Source organism: Haplochromis burtoni, unplaced genomic scaffold (assembly GCF_018398535.1).
Source record: "Haplochromis burtoni strain Fernald_Lab_line unplaced genomic scaffold, NCSU_Asbu1 Contig_350, whole genome shotgun sequence".
In the NCBI taxonomy this organism is placed as follows: domain Eukaryota; kingdom Metazoa; phylum Chordata; class Actinopteri; order Cichliformes; family Cichlidae; genus Haplochromis; species Haplochromis burtoni.
This window is the reverse complement of record NW_024582711.1, coordinates 38220-57008: the sequence shown is the minus strand read 5'-3', so window position 1 is coordinate 57008 and position 18789 is coordinate 38220. Positions and strand designations below refer to the sequence as shown.

General features: G+C 41.4%; 2 protein-coding genes, 1 long non-coding RNA gene and 1 other non-coding gene across 5 annotated transcripts in view; 1 reads left to right on the top strand and 3 right to left on the bottom strand.

Moving 5' to 3' along the window:
- Positions 1-510: 510 nt before the first annotated feature.
- Positions 511-11172, bottom strand: LOC102299127. The gene is made up of 4 exons (XR_317076.3): positions 10987-11172; positions 9204-9424; positions 7152-7421; positions 511-1306 (listed from the first exon to the last, which is right to left on the bottom strand). It is a non-coding gene; the product is annotated as an uncharacterized LOC102299127 (long non-coding RNA).
- Positions 11173-12491: 1319 nt separating this feature from the next.
- Positions 12492-15785, bottom strand: LOC102300880 (Golgi apparatus membrane protein TVP23 homolog A). Its single transcript, XM_042228787.1, has 6 exons — positions 15128-15785; positions 13427-13571; positions 13248-13337; positions 13029-13154; positions 12817-12945; positions 12492-12715 (listed from the first exon to the last, which is right to left on the bottom strand). The coding sequence occupies exons 1-6, from the start codon at positions 15205-15207 to the stop codon at positions 12689-12691; spliced, it is 597 nt and encodes a 198-aa protein (XP_042084721.1). The 5' UTR covers positions 15208-15785; the 3' UTR covers positions 12492-12688.
- On the bottom strand, positions 15577-15649 carry trnar-ucg. Its single transcript has one exon. It is a non-coding gene; the product is annotated as a tRNA-Arg (tRNA).
- A 19-nt stretch (positions 15786-15804) lies between the features above and the next one.
- polg (polymerase (DNA directed), gamma) overlaps positions 15805-18789 on the top strand; it is a 20360-nt gene continuing 17375 nt past the window's right edge. Inside the window, exons 1-8 of one of the 2 annotated variants that reach the window (XM_005942829.3) lie at positions 15805-15907; positions 16455-17052; positions 17240-17435; positions 17562-17729; positions 17835-17981; positions 18095-18174; positions 18285-18467; positions 18553-18695. In XM_005942829.3, coding sequence (XP_005942891.1) covers positions 16481-17052; positions 17240-17435; positions 17562-17729; positions 17835-17981; positions 18095-18174; positions 18285-18467; positions 18553-18695 — 1489 coding nt within the window. In that variant the 5' untranslated portion in view covers positions 15805-15907; positions 16455-16480. Of the gene's footprint in view, positions 15908-15942; positions 16122-16454; positions 17053-17239; positions 17436-17561; positions 17730-17834; positions 17982-18094; positions 18175-18284; positions 18468-18552; positions 18696-18789 lie in introns of those variants that run through there. The other variant, XM_005942830.2, reaches the window with a different exon arrangement.

Sequence of the window (18789 nt, the reverse complement as noted above, 5' to 3'; positions counted from 1 at the left end):
AGGCGAATGGAGCAATGATGTTATTCATGTTTATTTAGTTATTAGTCAAGTACATTAAATTGCAAAAAGAAGTTATTCACAACTCAGTTGTTGAAACTAATGAGCATGTCTGTATTTTTTCTTTTTTTCTGTCACTTCTAAGCGTTTTGTTTGTTACACAAAGCGTGGAAATAATCCCCTGCTGACCCCGCGCGTGTCCATCTGTTGTTTGACTCCGGACAGAGATCAGTCGGACAGTGATTGAGGTCCGACTGACACCCGGACGGCTTGTAATCCCCACACCCATCCACCCACCCACCCAAAAAACTGATTAATTGTCCAAACGTGGCTGTGGCCTTCACTCACACTTAAAACTCAGACTCGGTTAAATTTATACTTACATTTTTATTGCACTGATTTAGACCTTTAACTATTCTTAGAACACAAGGCAAACGTGTGGGTGAAATGTTTCAAATAAAATCCACTTGATAAATAAAATATGAAGGCTATTATTATTATTATTATTATTATTATTATTATTACATCGTGTTTAATAGCGGACAGGGTCGTTTTGGCAACTGAGGTTTTCGGCTGATGAACTTTTCATTCCCACACACGGTGCTTTGTCTGCTCCTCCTAATTAAAACTTAATGCGGGGTCACTCAAACACCTTCTCACGAGAGAGAGAGAGCGAGCGAGAGAAAGAGAGAGAGGGACATTATAAATATGTGTGTGTTTCGTGTTTTATTTTCCCAGCTCTGTAATAATCCAGCCTCACAATATGGTCCTTCCTCGCCTATCGGATCACCAAAATAAAGCACGGTGTTGCTCGAAAACAAGAGTCAAACACAGGGGTAATGTTTTCATATTATTTTATTATATTATTTAAGTAGCTGTTACTGACAAGATATTAATAATAAAATAATCTATATTTATTAAAAAATACACTTTAGACATATTAAAATAAAATATTTAATTAATTTAAAAAAGCAGGCATTTACTGTGAAAATCTACAAACATAATTTAGTGGGGAAAAAAGTGATTTATTAACAGTTTTTAAACAAAGACATCAGTATAAACATGTCAAATCATATATGGCATTACATTCACAATGTCTTAAAATAGGGTTTTGTTGTTTTTGCTTAACCGAGGCCTTGATCTTGAAGAATGTGTTTCATAGTAAACCTGCTGTTTCTACTTTATTTCGATGATACACTCAGGTTTCAGTTTCGTTAAATTTTATATTCTGTTAGGACAACAGTCTGATGAGTTTTCTTCCATGGCTTCAGAGTCCTACAGAGTGCAGAGATGCAGGTCCTGTCCCATCCTGAGGAAGAAAGCATGGAGGGAATCATTAGCATGAGAATCGAACTTGGCTCCATAAACTCTTCTGCCCTGAATGAGAGTAACGTTTCATATTTTGGGTGCAAAAAGCAAAGTGAAGGTATTCTTGCAAACAGTCTCGATTTAGGAACACATTCCACTGACAACATAATATGAAAATGTGCTAGTTTTGTCATGAGCTAGTACGTTAAGCATTCATAATTAAAAGCTTTATTTGTAGAGCATTTTCTTGAGCTTACAAAATGCTGAGCAGTCATTAAAAACAGCAAACATTTACAATGAAACAAATTAACCCAAAGAACAAAGGGCCACCGGGTAAAACAACACATAAAAAGGGTAAATAACATCCCCATATAAAAACGAGTCTGTGGGGAAACGTTTAAGAATAAAATCTGAAAACGATTCTGCAAACCGAAGCAGCTCTTTGGTTATTCCAAAGGTTGATGAGTCTGTTTTGCCAATAGTGAATTTGTTGTGCATGATTTCTTTTTTCTTTCTTTTTTAATTTATACATTAAAGATTGTAAGCAGTGTTTCAGAAAAACAAACTTCCTTTTCATGCACTGTTAAAAAAAAGAAAAAGACCCCTGTGCTCTGCATGTTGTTCTTCTCTTCCATTTGCAGGCTGTATGCATGAAGGGATCTTAAGGCTTTTATCCCTACAGGGAACCAGCCCGAACTCTTTCTCTGTCAATTTCCACCCACTCCCCAATTCAGATGAGCCCTTTCTCCCACCAACCCCACAATGAAGGATTTGTCCTCGTTCTCTTTGTCCACCTCTGATATCTTTTTTTTGACTGCTCCCTCTCTGCAGACAGCATGCAGCGTATGCAAATAGGAGCTCTTTTATTCGTGAGACCCCTCCCCTGAATGAATGCAACCTTAAATGAGGCCACACTTGCGCACGCTCACAGAGGGGGCACGGAACATGCACATAGTACAATCAGTGGATTTGCATGCCCACTCTGACACGCAGTCACTCAAACATCAAACACTGACCATTTCAAATGAGCAGACACAGAAATATACATCGCAACAGATTATTTTATCCACAGGTTTATCCAAAGAGATCAATAACTCATGGGTTGAGGTTGGGGCCACAGAAGATGATTTTCACCGTTATTAATTACATCACAGTCCTACATGCAAAATTGGAGATTGCACAGATATTGCCTTGTAAGAACAACAATAGTGAGGCTTAAGCGAAACGGAATCATGCACTATGTGCATGTGTATAGTGAGTTTTCTGCTCACAAGCGATGCTTTGTTTGCTGTGTAATTTCACTATTTGACAATACGCTGGACATTTTTTGTTTTTTAGTGAAATGTTTTCTCTGCGGACTTCTTCTGACTGCAGGGAGCACGTTTTATCTGAAGAGCTCTGTTTGCAACGTAGGATTGGTTTCCTTTCTCACAAGTGCTTTATCACAGTATTTGTATATTGGGTGACATGCACACATGCGCACGCTAACACACACACACACACACACACACACACACACACACACACACACACACACACACACACACACAATGAGACAGAAGAAGTCTAACAGAATGTGCAGAGGAAGAGGTGGAGACTCAAAAGATTGGATGAATTATAACAGCGTCTGATGAACATAAAGCATTCTCTCACAACGAACATTCCCAAGCTGGCCCGTGCCATCTGTGAGTGTGTGTGAATGAGTTAGAGCTTGTGTGCATGTGTGTGTATCATTGGGGGGGGGGGGGTTGACGTCTGCTGGACAGCTCTGACAGTTCGGCCTTTTCAGCCGTACATTATTGAGCCGACCGGCCTCTTTCCCATAGCAACACTAACAGAGGTCAAAGGCTATGTACCCCGCACCCACCACCACCACCTCCTCCTCCTCCTCCTCTTGTACTCTGGGGTGGTCACAGACACTCTTAACTCCCTGACCGGCTGTAGACAGAGCGGTCGCAACCATGAACTTGAACTTGAATTGATTTCTGACACAGAGTTGGGGTCGTACAGCCATTTTGCATCAGACGCTGTACTCTGCACTTTCTTTGTCTCTTTTTGCTTTTGCCTGTATCAAACTCGCACATGGTACTACTGAATAAAATTACATTCACAAAATAAAAAGAGGTCACTCCAAGGATTCAATGTAATTCTCCTCAACCCAGAACCTCATCTACTGATATGATTACAAAGGGCCACTGTATTAAAGGCTCAGTCACCTAATTCTCCCCTGCTTTCATTGGAGCATACAGGACCCCTACTCAGGGATGCCATGGCTAACAGACGTAATCTGCAAAGCCTTGGATGTAGAAACTTCTCTCCATCTTGCTCTAAGATACTTAGCATTGGGCTTTGTGCAAGATTAGTCTCTGCCAAAGTTGCATTAAAGAGTCCCAATGAGCCTCGCTTGACCCACATTGGACCTCATCCAAGACTATGGGCGGCCCATGAGCTGTGCTTTATACACCACAGCAGAGGCGTTAAAACATTAATACTGTCCACACATAGTGAAGAGGTAACCCAGGAGCTATACGGTATTAACATTTTATCGCTACTATGGCTACGGCGCTGAACTCACACAGAATAGGAAGTGAGCACCGGGCTACTGTCACTTCATCATGTCATACATTATAATTTCCCTGCACTGAAAATCCCACATAGGAAAAGCAATACATAGTTAATAATGAATAACAGAAGGAGGAAAGGAAGGAAAGGTAATCATCTCTATTCTGCCATTTTCTTGAGGGGAAATACATTTTTCTGTCAAATTTAAAGTTATGTACAAGTAGAAGGAATGAAAGAATGAAGAATGAATATTTAAGTATCTACAGTGTGCCGAGGAAGATTCGAGGACCTTTATATCCTAAATCCTCCCGACACCGTGTCAGAGCTGCTGACCTCACTCTTCAGCTGCTCTCATTTTAGACCATCTTGATTGAAAACTCTTTGTTTCCGAGACGATTAAAACCACGCGAGTCTTAAGCGGTTTCACTATCTAAATCAACATTGGCATTTTTTTTCCCATCACTTATTTTTTGCTCATTTGCAATCAACTCATGCTATCCCCCCTCCACACCACATTGCGTTTAGTAAGAAATACAGCTCTTATTAACCATTAGACAAAGAAATATTCTGTGTGCATTTGTACATGCTGCTCATTTTTAACACCCTTCAAGTACTAGTAAAAGCTCTTTACATCTACACCACTTTTGGTATTAAGCGCAAATACATTTTCCTGACTTATTTGCTTCAGCCACCCCCTCTATTTGACCACGCTGTCTGTGCCGACTGCTGCGGCTATCACATACAAATTGATAGCCCTCCTTACTCTTTTCAAGCACACACACGCACACTCTTCCATCTTCGATGCCCAGCTCCTCGCAGCTGCAGATGGCTTTAATGTGGCACTGCACAGGCTAGCACAAGCTAACTTCCTCAGTAAATGCAGATGGTGGGCTCAAACATGGCTGCCCATGTGCTACACCTGCTGCCTCCTTTTCATGCACGCATATACATTTAGCTCCAGTGTCTTTAACCTTCTCTTGATAACCCAATCTTTACCTTTGTTTTTTTTTTTATTTAAAAAAAAACAAACAATTTCATCATCATTCCCCTCCTTACTCCTCTGTTTCCCCTAATGTGTCATGGAGATGTGCAACGGAGACATAGCATTAAGCAAGCTATAATGTCTCCAAAACGATTTTTTTTCACAGTGCTTCCTCTCTTCTGTCAAACCTGCCTGAAGCAATATGCTGTATATCACAGATGAGCAGCACAAATGTAATTGTAAAGACAGCTCTGAGTCTTTTATATGAATAAAGAGAGGGAATAATCTTTTGACATGTGGGCTGCACATGCCTTACACATCTTGTGGAGGCACACGTACAGTATGAGGCTCATTAATAATCATTATCCGCGGGTTACATCATTCAGCTTTCGAGAGCACACCCATCGCCTTAGCTGAGTCATTCGCCGTGATATGTTGTGCCACCAATTGTCTTGTATGATTTCTTTTTTCTTTTTTTACAATCTGAGAACAGCATGAGTTTGGAGACGGTGTTTGCATTAACTCTCATCCAGATAGGAAATTGAGATAAGATAAAGGAGTGCAAGGCAGAGGAAGTGGACACACTGTGAGGGTTTAAATCTTTAATCAAATCAAATTTTTAATGTAAAAAAATTAATAAATATGAAAATTAATTGTTGCCTCCAATAGGATCTAAAGACAGGCTATGGTTTTACATGTGACAGCGTATAGGCCTCATGCTTGGGAAACCCCTCTCATTTAGCACAAAATACAGCATCTCCATGTCTTTCAGACATGGAGAGGAGGCTGAATAGACTAATGAACAGTCAGGTGGCACTCCAGGGCCTGAACTACACCCCCACCCCCCATCACACACATATCAAACCCACATACACTTGCACACACATTAAAACTCAGTGGCTCGTCCGACCCCGGTGATCTGCACGACAGTCTAATGTCTCAGGCATCTGCTCATGTCTAGTCTGGAGGGTCTTTCCCACCCTGCCCCCCAGCCCAGGTCCACCGCACCACCAGTTCCCACAATAGTGGGAAAGCAGGCTTTTCGAGGGGGAATGGGTAGGGAGTGGGGGGGTGGCAGCAGCTATTGAGGTGGGGTGGGGTGAGAAAGAACGGGGTTGAATGATAATGTGAAAACGCACGGTGCTGTTCATTAACACACGAGCACTGCAGCTGCACATGTTGGCCCTGCACACACACGCTCACGTGTCTCTTTTTCTGCTCCAGGTCGCTGCCGGAGTCACCGGGGGTACAGGGCAGCTCTACGCCACGATGAGGACGCTTTTCCGGGCGTGCGCGTGTAGGGTTACAGGCTTGGAGCTGCTGACGATTTGGATTGCTCTGCACTTACACTGATATTTAGCAGTGTCATTTTGCCCTTGCCAGATTTTGGAAGACGTTTTTAGCCTTCCTGTTAACTAAAGTTTCTAATCACATGCAAGCACCGAAGCAGTACAATTACACCAGAAAGAGCTGTAATCAGTATTAAACGCCGAGCGCTAATGCTTAAATTTATATATGAGCTCTTCAATCAGCGTTAACAGTTATAATAAGGTATGTTCACTGCCCCATTTCTTATTTCTCAAAACTTACATGCAAGCGCAGTGTCTGCACTGCAACATGAATGATAAAATATCAGTATTACACACAAGGAACTGCTTCGTGAACCCGAATATTTTCAGACTGTAAATTTAATTGTTAAACTCTAATGCTTTTACTTTTAAAGACAGTCGTGTGATCACCCACAGGAGAAATATCAGGATCCCTGCTTGTCTCCTCCTCAGATTTTCGCCACACTAAGACGCTTAAAGATACTGTGGTAAATATCACGATGCAAATTTCCTAACAAAAGCCGTTTTGCATGAATTAATCTCCGAGGTTTGTCAGGTGGAAACACGCCGTACACCACTGCCTGGTGTGCATCAGGGAGTAAAGAAGCACCATGACAGGAGAGGATGGCAGGTTTCCTTCAACCAGTGCCAGCTCATTAATTTTGTTTGCTACCCAGCAACCCCCCCACCCCTCCCTTCCACCATCAACTACCACCACCCTTCTTCACCCACCACCCTCACATCACCCCTTAACTGCTAATTAGCAGGAGCTGAAGAAAGCAGAAAAGGGAGAGGCCATGTGTGACTGGGGAGGAAATGGGAAACTCTTCTTTCCCCTCATCCCTCATCCTTCTTCCTGTTCCCTTCCCCCATCTCTCTCACACAGACAGACACAGTCACACTTCCCACCTCCTGGCCACCATCACCACCACCATTACCACTGGTACCCAACAGAAAGCTATGATGCAGCTCACCTCGTGTGCCAGCCCAGCCATTTTAGGTGTCACGGCAAACATCTCCCAAGATGGCTCCTCTGTGCAAGCCCTTACTCCAGCAGGGTATCCGGCAGGGTCTTTGTCCCCCTCCTGGCACAGGCCAAGCGCCCACATTGGCAGTGCAGATGGCATCAGAGGCTCTCGGGCAAAAAAGGGGTGAAGGTGGGAGAGGGGAGGTCCTTTCTTTTTATTTTCTTCTAATGGTGGATCCTTTCAGGAATCCCACAGCTTTCAGTGTTATTCAGAAGCCTGCAATACGAGCAGAAAAATAGAAAAGAGAGGAGTAAAATATGAAAAGTGCTTTACACATCTTAAGGTATCACTATAGCTAAACACGGCCTACTGTACATACTGTAAACAAGCATAAATCAGTCAGCTATGGAAACTTTAAAAGCTCTCACCAGCTTTGCTTCTTCATAGCCCAGTCCCATCTCTTGTCATGCTTGTGTGTTTTTGTATGTTTTTGCCATAAAACCACCAAGAGAATCCTTCATATTATACAAAGTTCAAAGGTTAAATCAAGAATTCCTTGGACCATCCCATATATAAAGCCTCAAGTGTTTTTATTCCCTTTCACTAAGGAGGCACGTCATGTTCACACGCTACCTATAACAGGGAAAGCTCTGGAAAAGACTTGGACCACGGCCTTTTCACATATCCAATATCTCGTTGTGAAACGAAGCAATTAGCCGCATTTGACCGCAAGCTCTACAGCAATAGGTAGTTAACAGAATGAATGAAAACTCATCTCACTTTGGTGCTCTTTAGGCTTTAGAGGCATTCTCAGGGTTGAGCGTATGCACCGAACAGCGCTGAAGTACCAAGTTGAAAAGTTCAGCTCCTGTCTACAGGATGGCCCTGGCCTTCTCATTGAGGCGAGACACAATGTATCCCAAAGGCTCTGAGATTTGCTACAGCTTTAAATACAGACACCAAGTGTTTTTATTAGCAGGGTGCTACACCACTCAACGGCATTATTAGCAGTCCTGCTGGAACAAAGCATTAGCTTCCCCTTTCTTTCTCCTGAATGAAGTTAGAATCGGAACTGCGTGTTGTGTTTAAAATAAATGGCAAATACTCTTCAGCGAAGGAAAAAAGTAAACGAATGACAAAGTAGAGGGTAAATTGTAAAAGATCACAACCCACTCGCTATAGGCTTCCAGGGGAACATGCCAGTGTATCCTGAAGCAGGTACTTTAAGAGGAATATTGGAGGTCCTCAAGAAAGAAAATAATAATAATAAGTGTGGTTTAATAAGTGCAATTAATAATAAGTAAAGTTATTTGACTCTATGCTGTGATAATGTGATGTGTTTTTACAGAAAGAGGTAAGAAGAGCACAAATGAATAATGGCTGAATTCCATTTAGCTGTAGTTTCAGGGTCCTGGTAGTATGACCTGTTTGCCTGTTCACCTTCCCTTCTTATTAGACTGGATTTTTAAAATACTGTTAATTAATTTTTTGGCAATAAAGTTTTTCTCACATGATGCTTTACTGACATCAGTGGACCAATGCCTGCGAATGGTGAAATTTTGGGTCTTTGAGTCTCTACTGCTCCCCATCCAGCCACTGGGTGACCTGCTTTACATTCAACACCATGTTGCAAAGAACGTGAATAGACAACCCTGAAACAGGCTCAAATCCTAAAGCTCATATGAACCCTCAGGTTACACTGAGGGGCATAAGTTTAAAGGTAAAAGATGCCTGGGGGTAGAGGCCTGATTGAGATGTTAGATCATTTTATTTGCACTTGTGGCTGTTTTTATATAGTAGGTTAAAAAATTAAAATATAAATTAAAAGTAGTATTGTTAGAAAATTGTTTGTCTACTCTTCTACCATAAAATAAAGGTTGTATGAAACTGACATATCCTACAATGGAATGCACTGGTTATAGGTGAAGAAGGAGAGAAACTCCTTATAAATTTAAATTCAGCACTAAAATCTTACTTTACACACTTCTAGTAAAACGTTTTGTTGCCTATCTAATTCATGAATATTAACACCAGCCTCAAAGCAGAACGTTTTCTTACCTGTTGGAGGTGAACTTCAAAATCCAACTTGGTGACTCTAAAGCCAGAGCGCCCTTTTCTTTCGGGTACGCACACACGGCTACGGAAGTCATTTCTACTTTCGGTTATCTAGCTTTATGACAGGTATTTAACACTCATACAGCTAGATAACCAAAGACAAAAACAGACCCCCTCTCTCACACTCTCTGATGCTGTAGCCCGACATGATGCTGGCGTGATATCTAGAAGGAGGTGAAGCTGCATTAGTAGGCCCGTAATATTCAAAAATACACTCCCAGATCATTTCTGCATCTTTATATTAAAATAAAAAAAAGGAGCAAAAGCTATCGTCTCTACATGGAGTAAAAGATGCATGAAACGCCGCGTGTTCACGATACGAAGATATGCACTGTCTTTATGCTGACATATGTTGGTGGTTTAAGAAGCCGACACACATTTCTTGTCCTGCCGTGATAAGGTGTCTGTTTGAAGGCCTGCTGAGTACAGAGATCAGCCTGACCTAATTGTACTCTACATGTGTGCAATTGTCATGCATCAAAAATTTAAAATAACAATAACAAATAAATAAATATTAACTTATTAGAAAAATCAAATCAGGCGTTTTGTACACACAACAGGCTATAACGCTTACATTAGCATATCTTGCAGGTAACACCCCTGTATTGCAGCTACACAAATCACAATATTTAGCATACAAATTCTCATACTTTTTAACGTCAAAATTTCTAGTGTAAACCTGTGCAGGAGCTGTTTGAAATATTACTTTAAGCATTTAGTTAGATTTAAAAAAAAAAATCAAAAAAAAATCAACAGTGCTGAAAGATACTTCGATAATAACCTACAGTTATTTAGTTCATTTTGTAGGACAGACCTGTATTCTGCACAACACAACATCTTAACAATAATAACAAAAACAATTTAAGGCGAGATAAAGAGTATCACTATATGACTTGTAACAAACGACTGCCAAGGATAATTATTATTATAATTATCCATGGTCAAAACTTGGCATGTCGTTGTAATAAGATTAGGACTGAATATATATATATAGTATATATATAATATATATGATAGTATATATATACTATATATAATATACATATACATATACATATATACATATATATATATATATATATATATATCGTCCTAAAAGCATGACCGTGATCCTGACACCGCGCTTATGCAGAGGACTAAAATGATGCTAGTTCAAGATCAAAAGCTGACTCTCGTAAAATGAAATAAATAAATAAAAACCTTCTCAATCTAAATTGAGCTGGGGTTTGGTTGGAGGGGGTGGGTAAGATGTTTTAATTTGCTCTCGGCTCGTTAGGGCTCCTGGGGGCAAGGGCAGCCTACTTTTAATGAGAGTTGCGATTGGCCTACTTCTTCTAAAACTAGACACATCACAAGGATTATCCGCATAAACTAACGCATGAAACCAATTTGTTCCTTATCATAACAACAGGCAGAGGAGTGTAGCAGTCTATATTATTCTGGTAATTTAGAGAATAAGATTTTTCTTTTCTGTTTAAAGATCATAGCCTGCACCTGCTTTCGCAGAAATAGAATGAAACAGGAGGGCGTTTCTGGTGGTTAAATTACATATTCCTTCCCCGTGGATATTCACCAGCAGGTATACTAAGCAGAGATTGCCAGTGTCCCTAAATCCTCTGCGTAAGCCACATGGACATGACATTTGGAGAGATTCAGAGCCTGAAAAAAAAAAAAAGATGTGATGCTCTGCGTGCAAATTTTCCCTGTTTCCACTTCAATTTCTTACCTGCTTCACAAGCAAAGCGAACTCTGGAGGCAAATGTCCCCAACTTTAGCTCGCTGAATTTTCCAGACTCATTTTTCTGCATTCACGTCGGGCCCTCGGTGAGAATCAGCGCCGCCGCTCACGGATGAGTCCGCTTTCATCCTCGGTGCTCCAGTTTCTGCCTCTCCTCCAGCCTGCGCGCTTCCTCTACCGTCTGATTACTTGCTCCCGCAGTGACGTCATGCCAGGACCAGGGAGGCTTCCTGACCAATCACGGCGGCCGTTGGCACCAAAGAGGGTCCGATATCAGGAAGACGTCTCACTCCTGGCTCTTTCATAACTCCATTTACCCCCCCTCATATTTTCTTCTCTACTACCACCTGCAGCAGTCGTAGTAGTAAAACTACACTAAAAGGCACAGATGGATAAAATTATCTCACTTCCAGATCTGTTTAGTATTTGTTTTCCTAAGAGCTTTCCACAATATCACACCAGCTTAAGGAGCAAAGGACTTCTTATTCACGCTGTTTCCAAAAATTTGGTGTTGGCCAATTTCTGTCCCTGTTCCTCTGCAATGGGAAGACTTGGAAACAAGAAAAAATAAAATAAAAAGAGCATGTCTTGCAATCCTTTTAAAAATATTTCTTTATTCTTAAACCAAGATCACGTCAGTATTATATCTCTTAAATATGCTGTTATATTAGAGTACCGTGCTCTCCGCAAATCAATGTATATACGTATATATGAACACATTTTAATTTTCAGAGTTATGGCCCTAACATTAACGTTATATAGCCTATATGGTTAAAAATCATTTTAAACAAGTCACACTTTGCAGCTTGCAAAGTCATAAAGCAACTATGGTGACCGCATGCAGCCACATTGTTTGCTTTGAATTTTTCCACTTCAGAAATGAAGCTTTTCGTAAATGCAGACCAAAAATCGCGCCTTTTGCAGAGTGTCTTTGGAGGGCTGGAATAAGGGGTTAGCTTTCTTGGTCCAATAAAGGATCTTTGATGGTTTGTGTGGGAAGTGTGGGAAATGAGCATCAGGGGCCATGGCCAAAAGCAGAACGAACAGTTCTCTAACACGGTTAAAAATCTTTATTTGTTTACTTCTTTAAAACTAAACTGCACCATAAATAATACACAAATTGAATGTGCTTTAGTTGTGTTTACAGCAAATAATGTTAACTCAACCTCTCTCAATAATTGATTTCACTCTAACTTCCTCTGCATTTCAGTTTCCTTCCAAATTTTACGGTCATTTATTTTTTAAAATACTTTTTTGACCTATGCAAAGACCAAGCACACTGAGCCTAAAAAAAGACAGTCTATTAAAACTGGCTGATAATGGCCAGTGTAAATTATGTATATATGCATTAAATATTTATTAGTAATGCAAAAATCCAATAGGTTATGTGTGAAAAACATTAATAAAAAAGTTTGATTTGGTTCACCCTGATGCGCCTTGGCCTACCTTGTGACAGTCTTTGAGGTGTGGTGTTAAATCATAAGCAATAACTGTAACATGGATTTATCTTTTATTAAGCATAGCAACACCAATCCACAGACAGGATGTGCAATAAACAGTTCACAGCATTAAACGGCGCTCAACACAGCACACAAAGCCATTTGGGAACATGCGGTCTGTGGAAAGTGGAAATCTTGGGGAAGAGGCAGCTCACAAGTGTGTATGTGTGTGTGTGGGGGGGGGGGGCGCATTATAATATTCCAAAGATGATATCTGGCTGAAAGACAGAAAAAAAATAGACGCACTTCATAAAATTAATGTGAAATGACATGTTAACAGAACAACAGCAGATGCTACATGATGCAGCCAGTCACTCACACGCTGGGGGAGCTGCTGTCCCGTGAAAGAGCGGTTGTCTGGAGGATGGCCATCCTGCCCGCCTGCCTTGCAGCGTAGGTAGCCATAAAGGTTAGCAGCTTGGAGGGAAATGCTAGCTACCACCACAGACTGAGGAAGGCAGACAGATGAGTCTGAGAGAGACAATATGCAATCTAGCACATATGCAGAAAAGCAAGCAAAGGGAGTCTCACCAGCCATTTAATCTTCAGAGAGAAGAGGGAGGTGAAGAAGAAGAAAGTCCAGATGAGAGGACAGATGATAAGGCCCAGCCAGAATATCCTTTCCTCTGCTTCGGTTCCAGTGTTACTATTCCGGGACTTATACACACAGATAAGAAAGCAAACACTATAGGGTTAACACATCAAAATCGCTAATTTTTATTGCTCAAAATGCACAAAACACCCTCTTACTTTTTTGGCCTCAAATACCCAGAGGCTCTTTCCATCCTCGTCAATCTGATTCCACCAGCGCAGCCCCACCAGCAGACGGCCGGTCACATTCTGAAAACAAGCGTGAGCAATTAAATCCTGCAAAGTTAAAGAAAGCCACAGAAAAGTAACTAGATCACACAAACTGTTTGATGTCTTACCTTCACAGACCAAAAGTCAAACGAGAGCAGAGCTATGATCAGGACAAAACAGGACGCAAAGCTCTTGCTGATCCACTCACACAGCAGATAGACAACGATGGCAACCACTCGGAAGAACAAATGGAAAAAGGAGGCCATGGGGTGTCTAAAATTGTAGGGATTGGAAACGAGAAGTCTGATGTGTCAGCAGATAGCTTTCAAACAGATACAGGTGAGCATGTATGGAAACATAAAATGATAGTGTGCATGCAAAATGAGTTAACCTGCAGGATAGGTTTTATTCTGTGAATAGAAGTTCATAAAGACGTGAACTCAAACCTTCACAGTCAACTGTCACTCGAGAGTACTTGTGAATAGAAGGTCTGTAAACATTATTCCACCTCCAGTTTCAATTTAGTATTTATTTGCTTTGACCTTTGTGATCTCCAGTTAATGTTTCCAGTAGTTTTTCTGACACCACTTGTTTGTGTAGATTTAGCCTTTTCAACCTTCACAAAAAACTTCCACTACTAGTGATTTCTATGACTTCAGAGCTGTTTTCCTTAAATCAAGCAAAGAGATTCAGATCCATAACTGAGGTATCCACTGATGATCCCTCAGGATGAAATGGATGTATGCTTTGGAAGCATCATTTTAAGTACTTAGACAGCTCATGAATCCAGTTACATGATCACCTTTATCGGGTGGGAAGGTGTTCCTCTGGTCATTTAGGCCTTCTTCTACCACTTACTGCTGATCTAAAATTTTAGACTGTTCCACGTTAGTTTTATGGCATCGTAAAAAGCGCACTCCGCATGCTTATCCACATTTTTCTGCCATATTCATGTCCACTTGTAATGTGCTCAATGAGCTGAGTGTTGAAGAGTCCAGGCATGAGTTCTGTTATAGTCTGAACTGATACTTTTATGCCTGGTACTCTAACAGCTAGTGATTTATATTTAAACTAAAGCTCTATCAGCTACACAGCCCCCAAAGTACAACTGCATACAGAAAATATCTGTTTTCGTTACATGCTGGACGGGATTAAAAACAGCAGGTGTTGACTATGTTTCCACCCTCTGAAATCCTGAAATTAGAGTTTGCCAAATGAGAAGACCAGGGGCACCTCCAGAATTGCTTCATGGGGTGGCCATAATAAAAAATATTGGGGTGGCACACCAAAAAAGAATTTCCAGTTTTACTACGCTGTTTTCAAATAGGTTACCTGAAAATTATGGCAAAAAAAAGAGACAATAGAAGAAGAAAATAATTAGTTAGCCTAGTTAATCTCCTGATTTTAGAGTTGATACAACTGAAAATGGGTACTGATGAAAACCATATTATTTTAAAATCCATAATAGTCTATTTCAATTGATTGATTGATTGGCTGGAAGTCCTAACCATCGCTTTAATGATTCTCAACAGAGCTGAGGAGAAGCTACTCAACATTCACTCTCCCAGAATGGAGTTAACTTTAAGAGTAAACCTGTTCAGGAAAGACAAATGAGTATTAGATCATGTAAGAGTGTCAACTGTTTCCTGTCTCTATGCTGGCCCTGAGATGTACCAGTGATCTTTCCATCTGTCCAGGGATTTGCACCAGCTTTTTTTTTTTTTTTTGCTCAACAAGTTTTCAAAAAAACAAAAAACCTAATAATGCAAAGCTGAAAAGACACTATGGAAGATAAAACAGCAGCTGTGTTGATATTTCCTGCAGTGCACCTTATGACTGCGCTTCTCCGCGCCCTCTCCTGCTCGTCAGCTGCAAAGTCCAGCTCGACATCCTCAGTTGCATCCGCCATCGTCTGCTAAAAACTGTTTAAATCACCCGAGGGTTTGTAATACAATCTCGACAAGGACAATAATCAAAAAAGATCTCCACTGGCACCGTGATCTTAGATATGTACAAATCAAAATCTACCAAGCAAATACCAGTTTTGCATGGCTGTATTTGAACGCTGAAACGAGCCAGGTGTTGCAGTGAAATAAGACCGACAGCGACACTGGCTACTTTTTTAAATCCACATCAGGAAACTGGGCTTAAAATATCTTTGATTCTTCACATACCTTACATATTGTATGAGTTTTGTGTTTTTCCGATACATTTTGACAACTACGCTACACTTCAGTTAAAATAGCAATTCCGAATAAACAAAACAAACAAAAATACACGACCGCGGCAGGACTCGAACCTGCAATCTTCTGATCCGAAGTCAGACGCCTTATCCATTAGGCCACGCGGCCCATATTGCGATCTCATCATCAGCATTTTGCACTTTTAACATTTTCTTCGTAGTCCCTGTGGTATTCGTGTATAGCACTTTTTTGAAATGAATATTCTGGCGCTATCCGTGCTACGTAATCGAATCGCTGTCCGCTGTGTTTATTCAATCAGTTCTTTCTGACATACCACTGCTAGAAAAATAAGTCATCCAGCCCGCACGGTGGCGCTAACGATTTGTTTGGCTTTAGGCATACAACCCCACGAGAAGGAATGCTAAGGTAGCTATAATTAATTCTGTAATGATTTCAAAAATATGTTTTCGGATACATAACACGATAAAACAGATCAGCTGGGTTGCTTTTGTAATAAAACATAATTAGATTAAAAACTGCCTTTTGCTAAGTTACTGAAACGTTAGCGTAGCGTCATGTGTTCGCCAAGTAAACATGCGTTGAAGGGTCGGTAGTGCAACAGCTACAATAATATGAAAAGGTGAGGCAACCAGCATTCTACGTTTATAATTCGGTGGGTAAAATGATAGAATTAGCTACGTAGTTCACGTTTCATCTGTGTTTAGTTAATTTATACACATTTTAGTAACACCTGAGTGAAATATCAAAGTGCAAGCAAGTGATAATAGAGGCTCACAAAACCACAGAGAAGGCTGTAAGACACTCAGCAGTAGGAAAGTACACATTTAATCGTGTATAGAGGCTCTGTGGTGCCTAGATAAAGCTGCATTAAGTCTCAGTTTGCCTCCGTCACGCTGTCTTATCACGATTGATCAGTGTCATGTCAATTAAGTTTTGAATCAATGTCTTCCAGCTCGAGTGAGAAGTCCACATGAGGTGATGCTGCATGTGTTACGCTGTCCTCTGAAGAGGACTCGTATCTCTTTACAATGGATGAGTCTACGTGGCTTCTGCTCCACCAAGCCTCACATACTTCAGGGCGAGGACTCCACACAAACCCGCCTGAACCCCCTTAACATCCAGATGCTGTCAAAAGGTCTTCACGAGCAGATCTTTCGAGGGCTGGAGCCAGAATACAGAGAGGAGGCTGTACAGCGCAGCATAAGGCACTTACAGAAACACCAGCTGTGGGGAAAGGACACCTCACTGTTGCCCGATGTCGACCTGAAACTCCCCAAAATGTATGGCAATGACATTGACGAGCACTTCTGTCACTTGGCCCAGACACAGAGCCTTCCCTACCTTGAGGCTGCCACCAAGCTGAAACTGGCAGATCTACCACCCATGCCTCAGGAATGGAGCTGGGAGGTCGGCTGGACACGCTATGGGCCCACTGGGGAGAGTCAGAAAGTAGATTTTCCAGATGAGTCAGCTCTCGTGTTTGATGTGGAGGTGTGCACAACAGAGGGACAGTGTCCCACTCTGGCTGTTGCTGTTTCTCCAACCAACTGGTAAGAAATGAGCAAAAATGGGACAGGGTTGTATAGAACAATCCATTCATTTGCTTTATTCTTATGTTGTTGTAGTTGTTTCATACAACATAAAACATTGTGTCTTCCATTCAACAATTGCTAACAATAAAAAGTTTTAAAGATAACTGGTACGTGCCTCAGTGAGCTCTGTGTCCTATTTTTCTAGGTACTCATGGTGCAGTAAGCGTCTGATTGAAGAGCGATACTCCTGGTCAAACCACCTGACCCTTGCTGATCTCATTCCGCTAGAGACACCTTTCAACTCTGCTCGCCCTCCAGGGGGTAAATGGAAGGAGAGACTCATTGTGGGCCACAATGTCAGCTTTGATCGGGCTCACATAAAGGAGCAGTACCTATTAAAGGTTTATATCCTATTCCTCACATGTTGCTTTTACTCCTCACTTAAAAAATCCTTTGGTCATTTCTTTTTGTATGAATCACTATAATGCCCAGTAGCTTTTGTATGTTTGTATTCGCTTCCATATAAGGGTTCAAAGGTGCGCTTCATGGACACCATGAGCCTTCACATGGCCATTTCAGGGCTAACCGGCTTCCAGCGCACACTGTGGATGGCCAGTAAGTTGGGTAAAAAGAGGGGTCTTCAGGAGGTCAAGGAACACATTAAGAAAGCTGGGAAGAAACACGAGGGCCCAATGGTTTGTGTCCTTTTCTACTACAGTTCACCTACGTAATATTTTGAGGCTATCATTTGGTATTTGGAAGGCTCTTGGCATAAGTGTGACATGATGTTGTGTGCACAGATCGGCTCCTGGGACTGGGTGAATATTAGCAGCATTAACAACCTGGCTGATGTCCATGCTCTGTATGTGGGAGGGCCGCCACTGCAGAAAGAAGCCAGAGAGACCTTTGTGAAGGGGAGCATGACTGATGTCAGAAACAATTTCCAGGTCAGATTTGTGGCAAAATGTGTGTCTGATTAAAGTGAACCATTTGTTAGATCTTGCATTTGGCCTGAATGGACACTTAGGCAAAATAAATGTGATTTTGCTGACACCTACAGGAGTTAATGCAATACTGCGCCCTTGACGTTAAGGCCACACATGAGGTCTTCACAGAGCAGCTGCCCCTCTTCATGGAGAGGTCAGCAAATCCCAACCCAAAGCTATTTTATAGTCATCTTTATCTTCTGTGTACAAATGTACACAACACAGCATTGTATAATTGTGTTGTCTCTGCTGTGTTTTTATAAGGTGCCCTCATCCAGTGACGCTTGCAGGGATGCTGGAGATGGGTGTGAGCTACCTTCCTGTCAATCAAAACTGGGGGCGATACCTGGAAGATTCTCAAGATGTTTATGAAGAGCTTCAGAGAGAGATGAAGAAGTCTCTAATGATTCTAGCGGATGATGCATGTCAGCTTCTGGAGAATGACAGGTGAGACCAGCACTGATTTATGTCAAGCTTTGAAGGTTCTTTTAAAAGCATTTACACTGCATAAGGTTTGTGTGTTTATACTAAGATACAAAGAAGACCCCTGGCTTTGGGATCTTGATTGGGACGTGCAGGAGTTCAAGCAGAAGAAAGTTGCAGCCAGCAAGAAGAAAGGCTCCAAAAAAGCAGATAACAAACAAATCGCCACTCCTCTTCCAGACTGCGAGGAAGGTCTGAGCTCAGACACTAATTCAGAATATTTGTGTAATTGGTATGATATATCTACTAGGGGTGCAACGATACACAAAATTCACGGTTCGGTTCG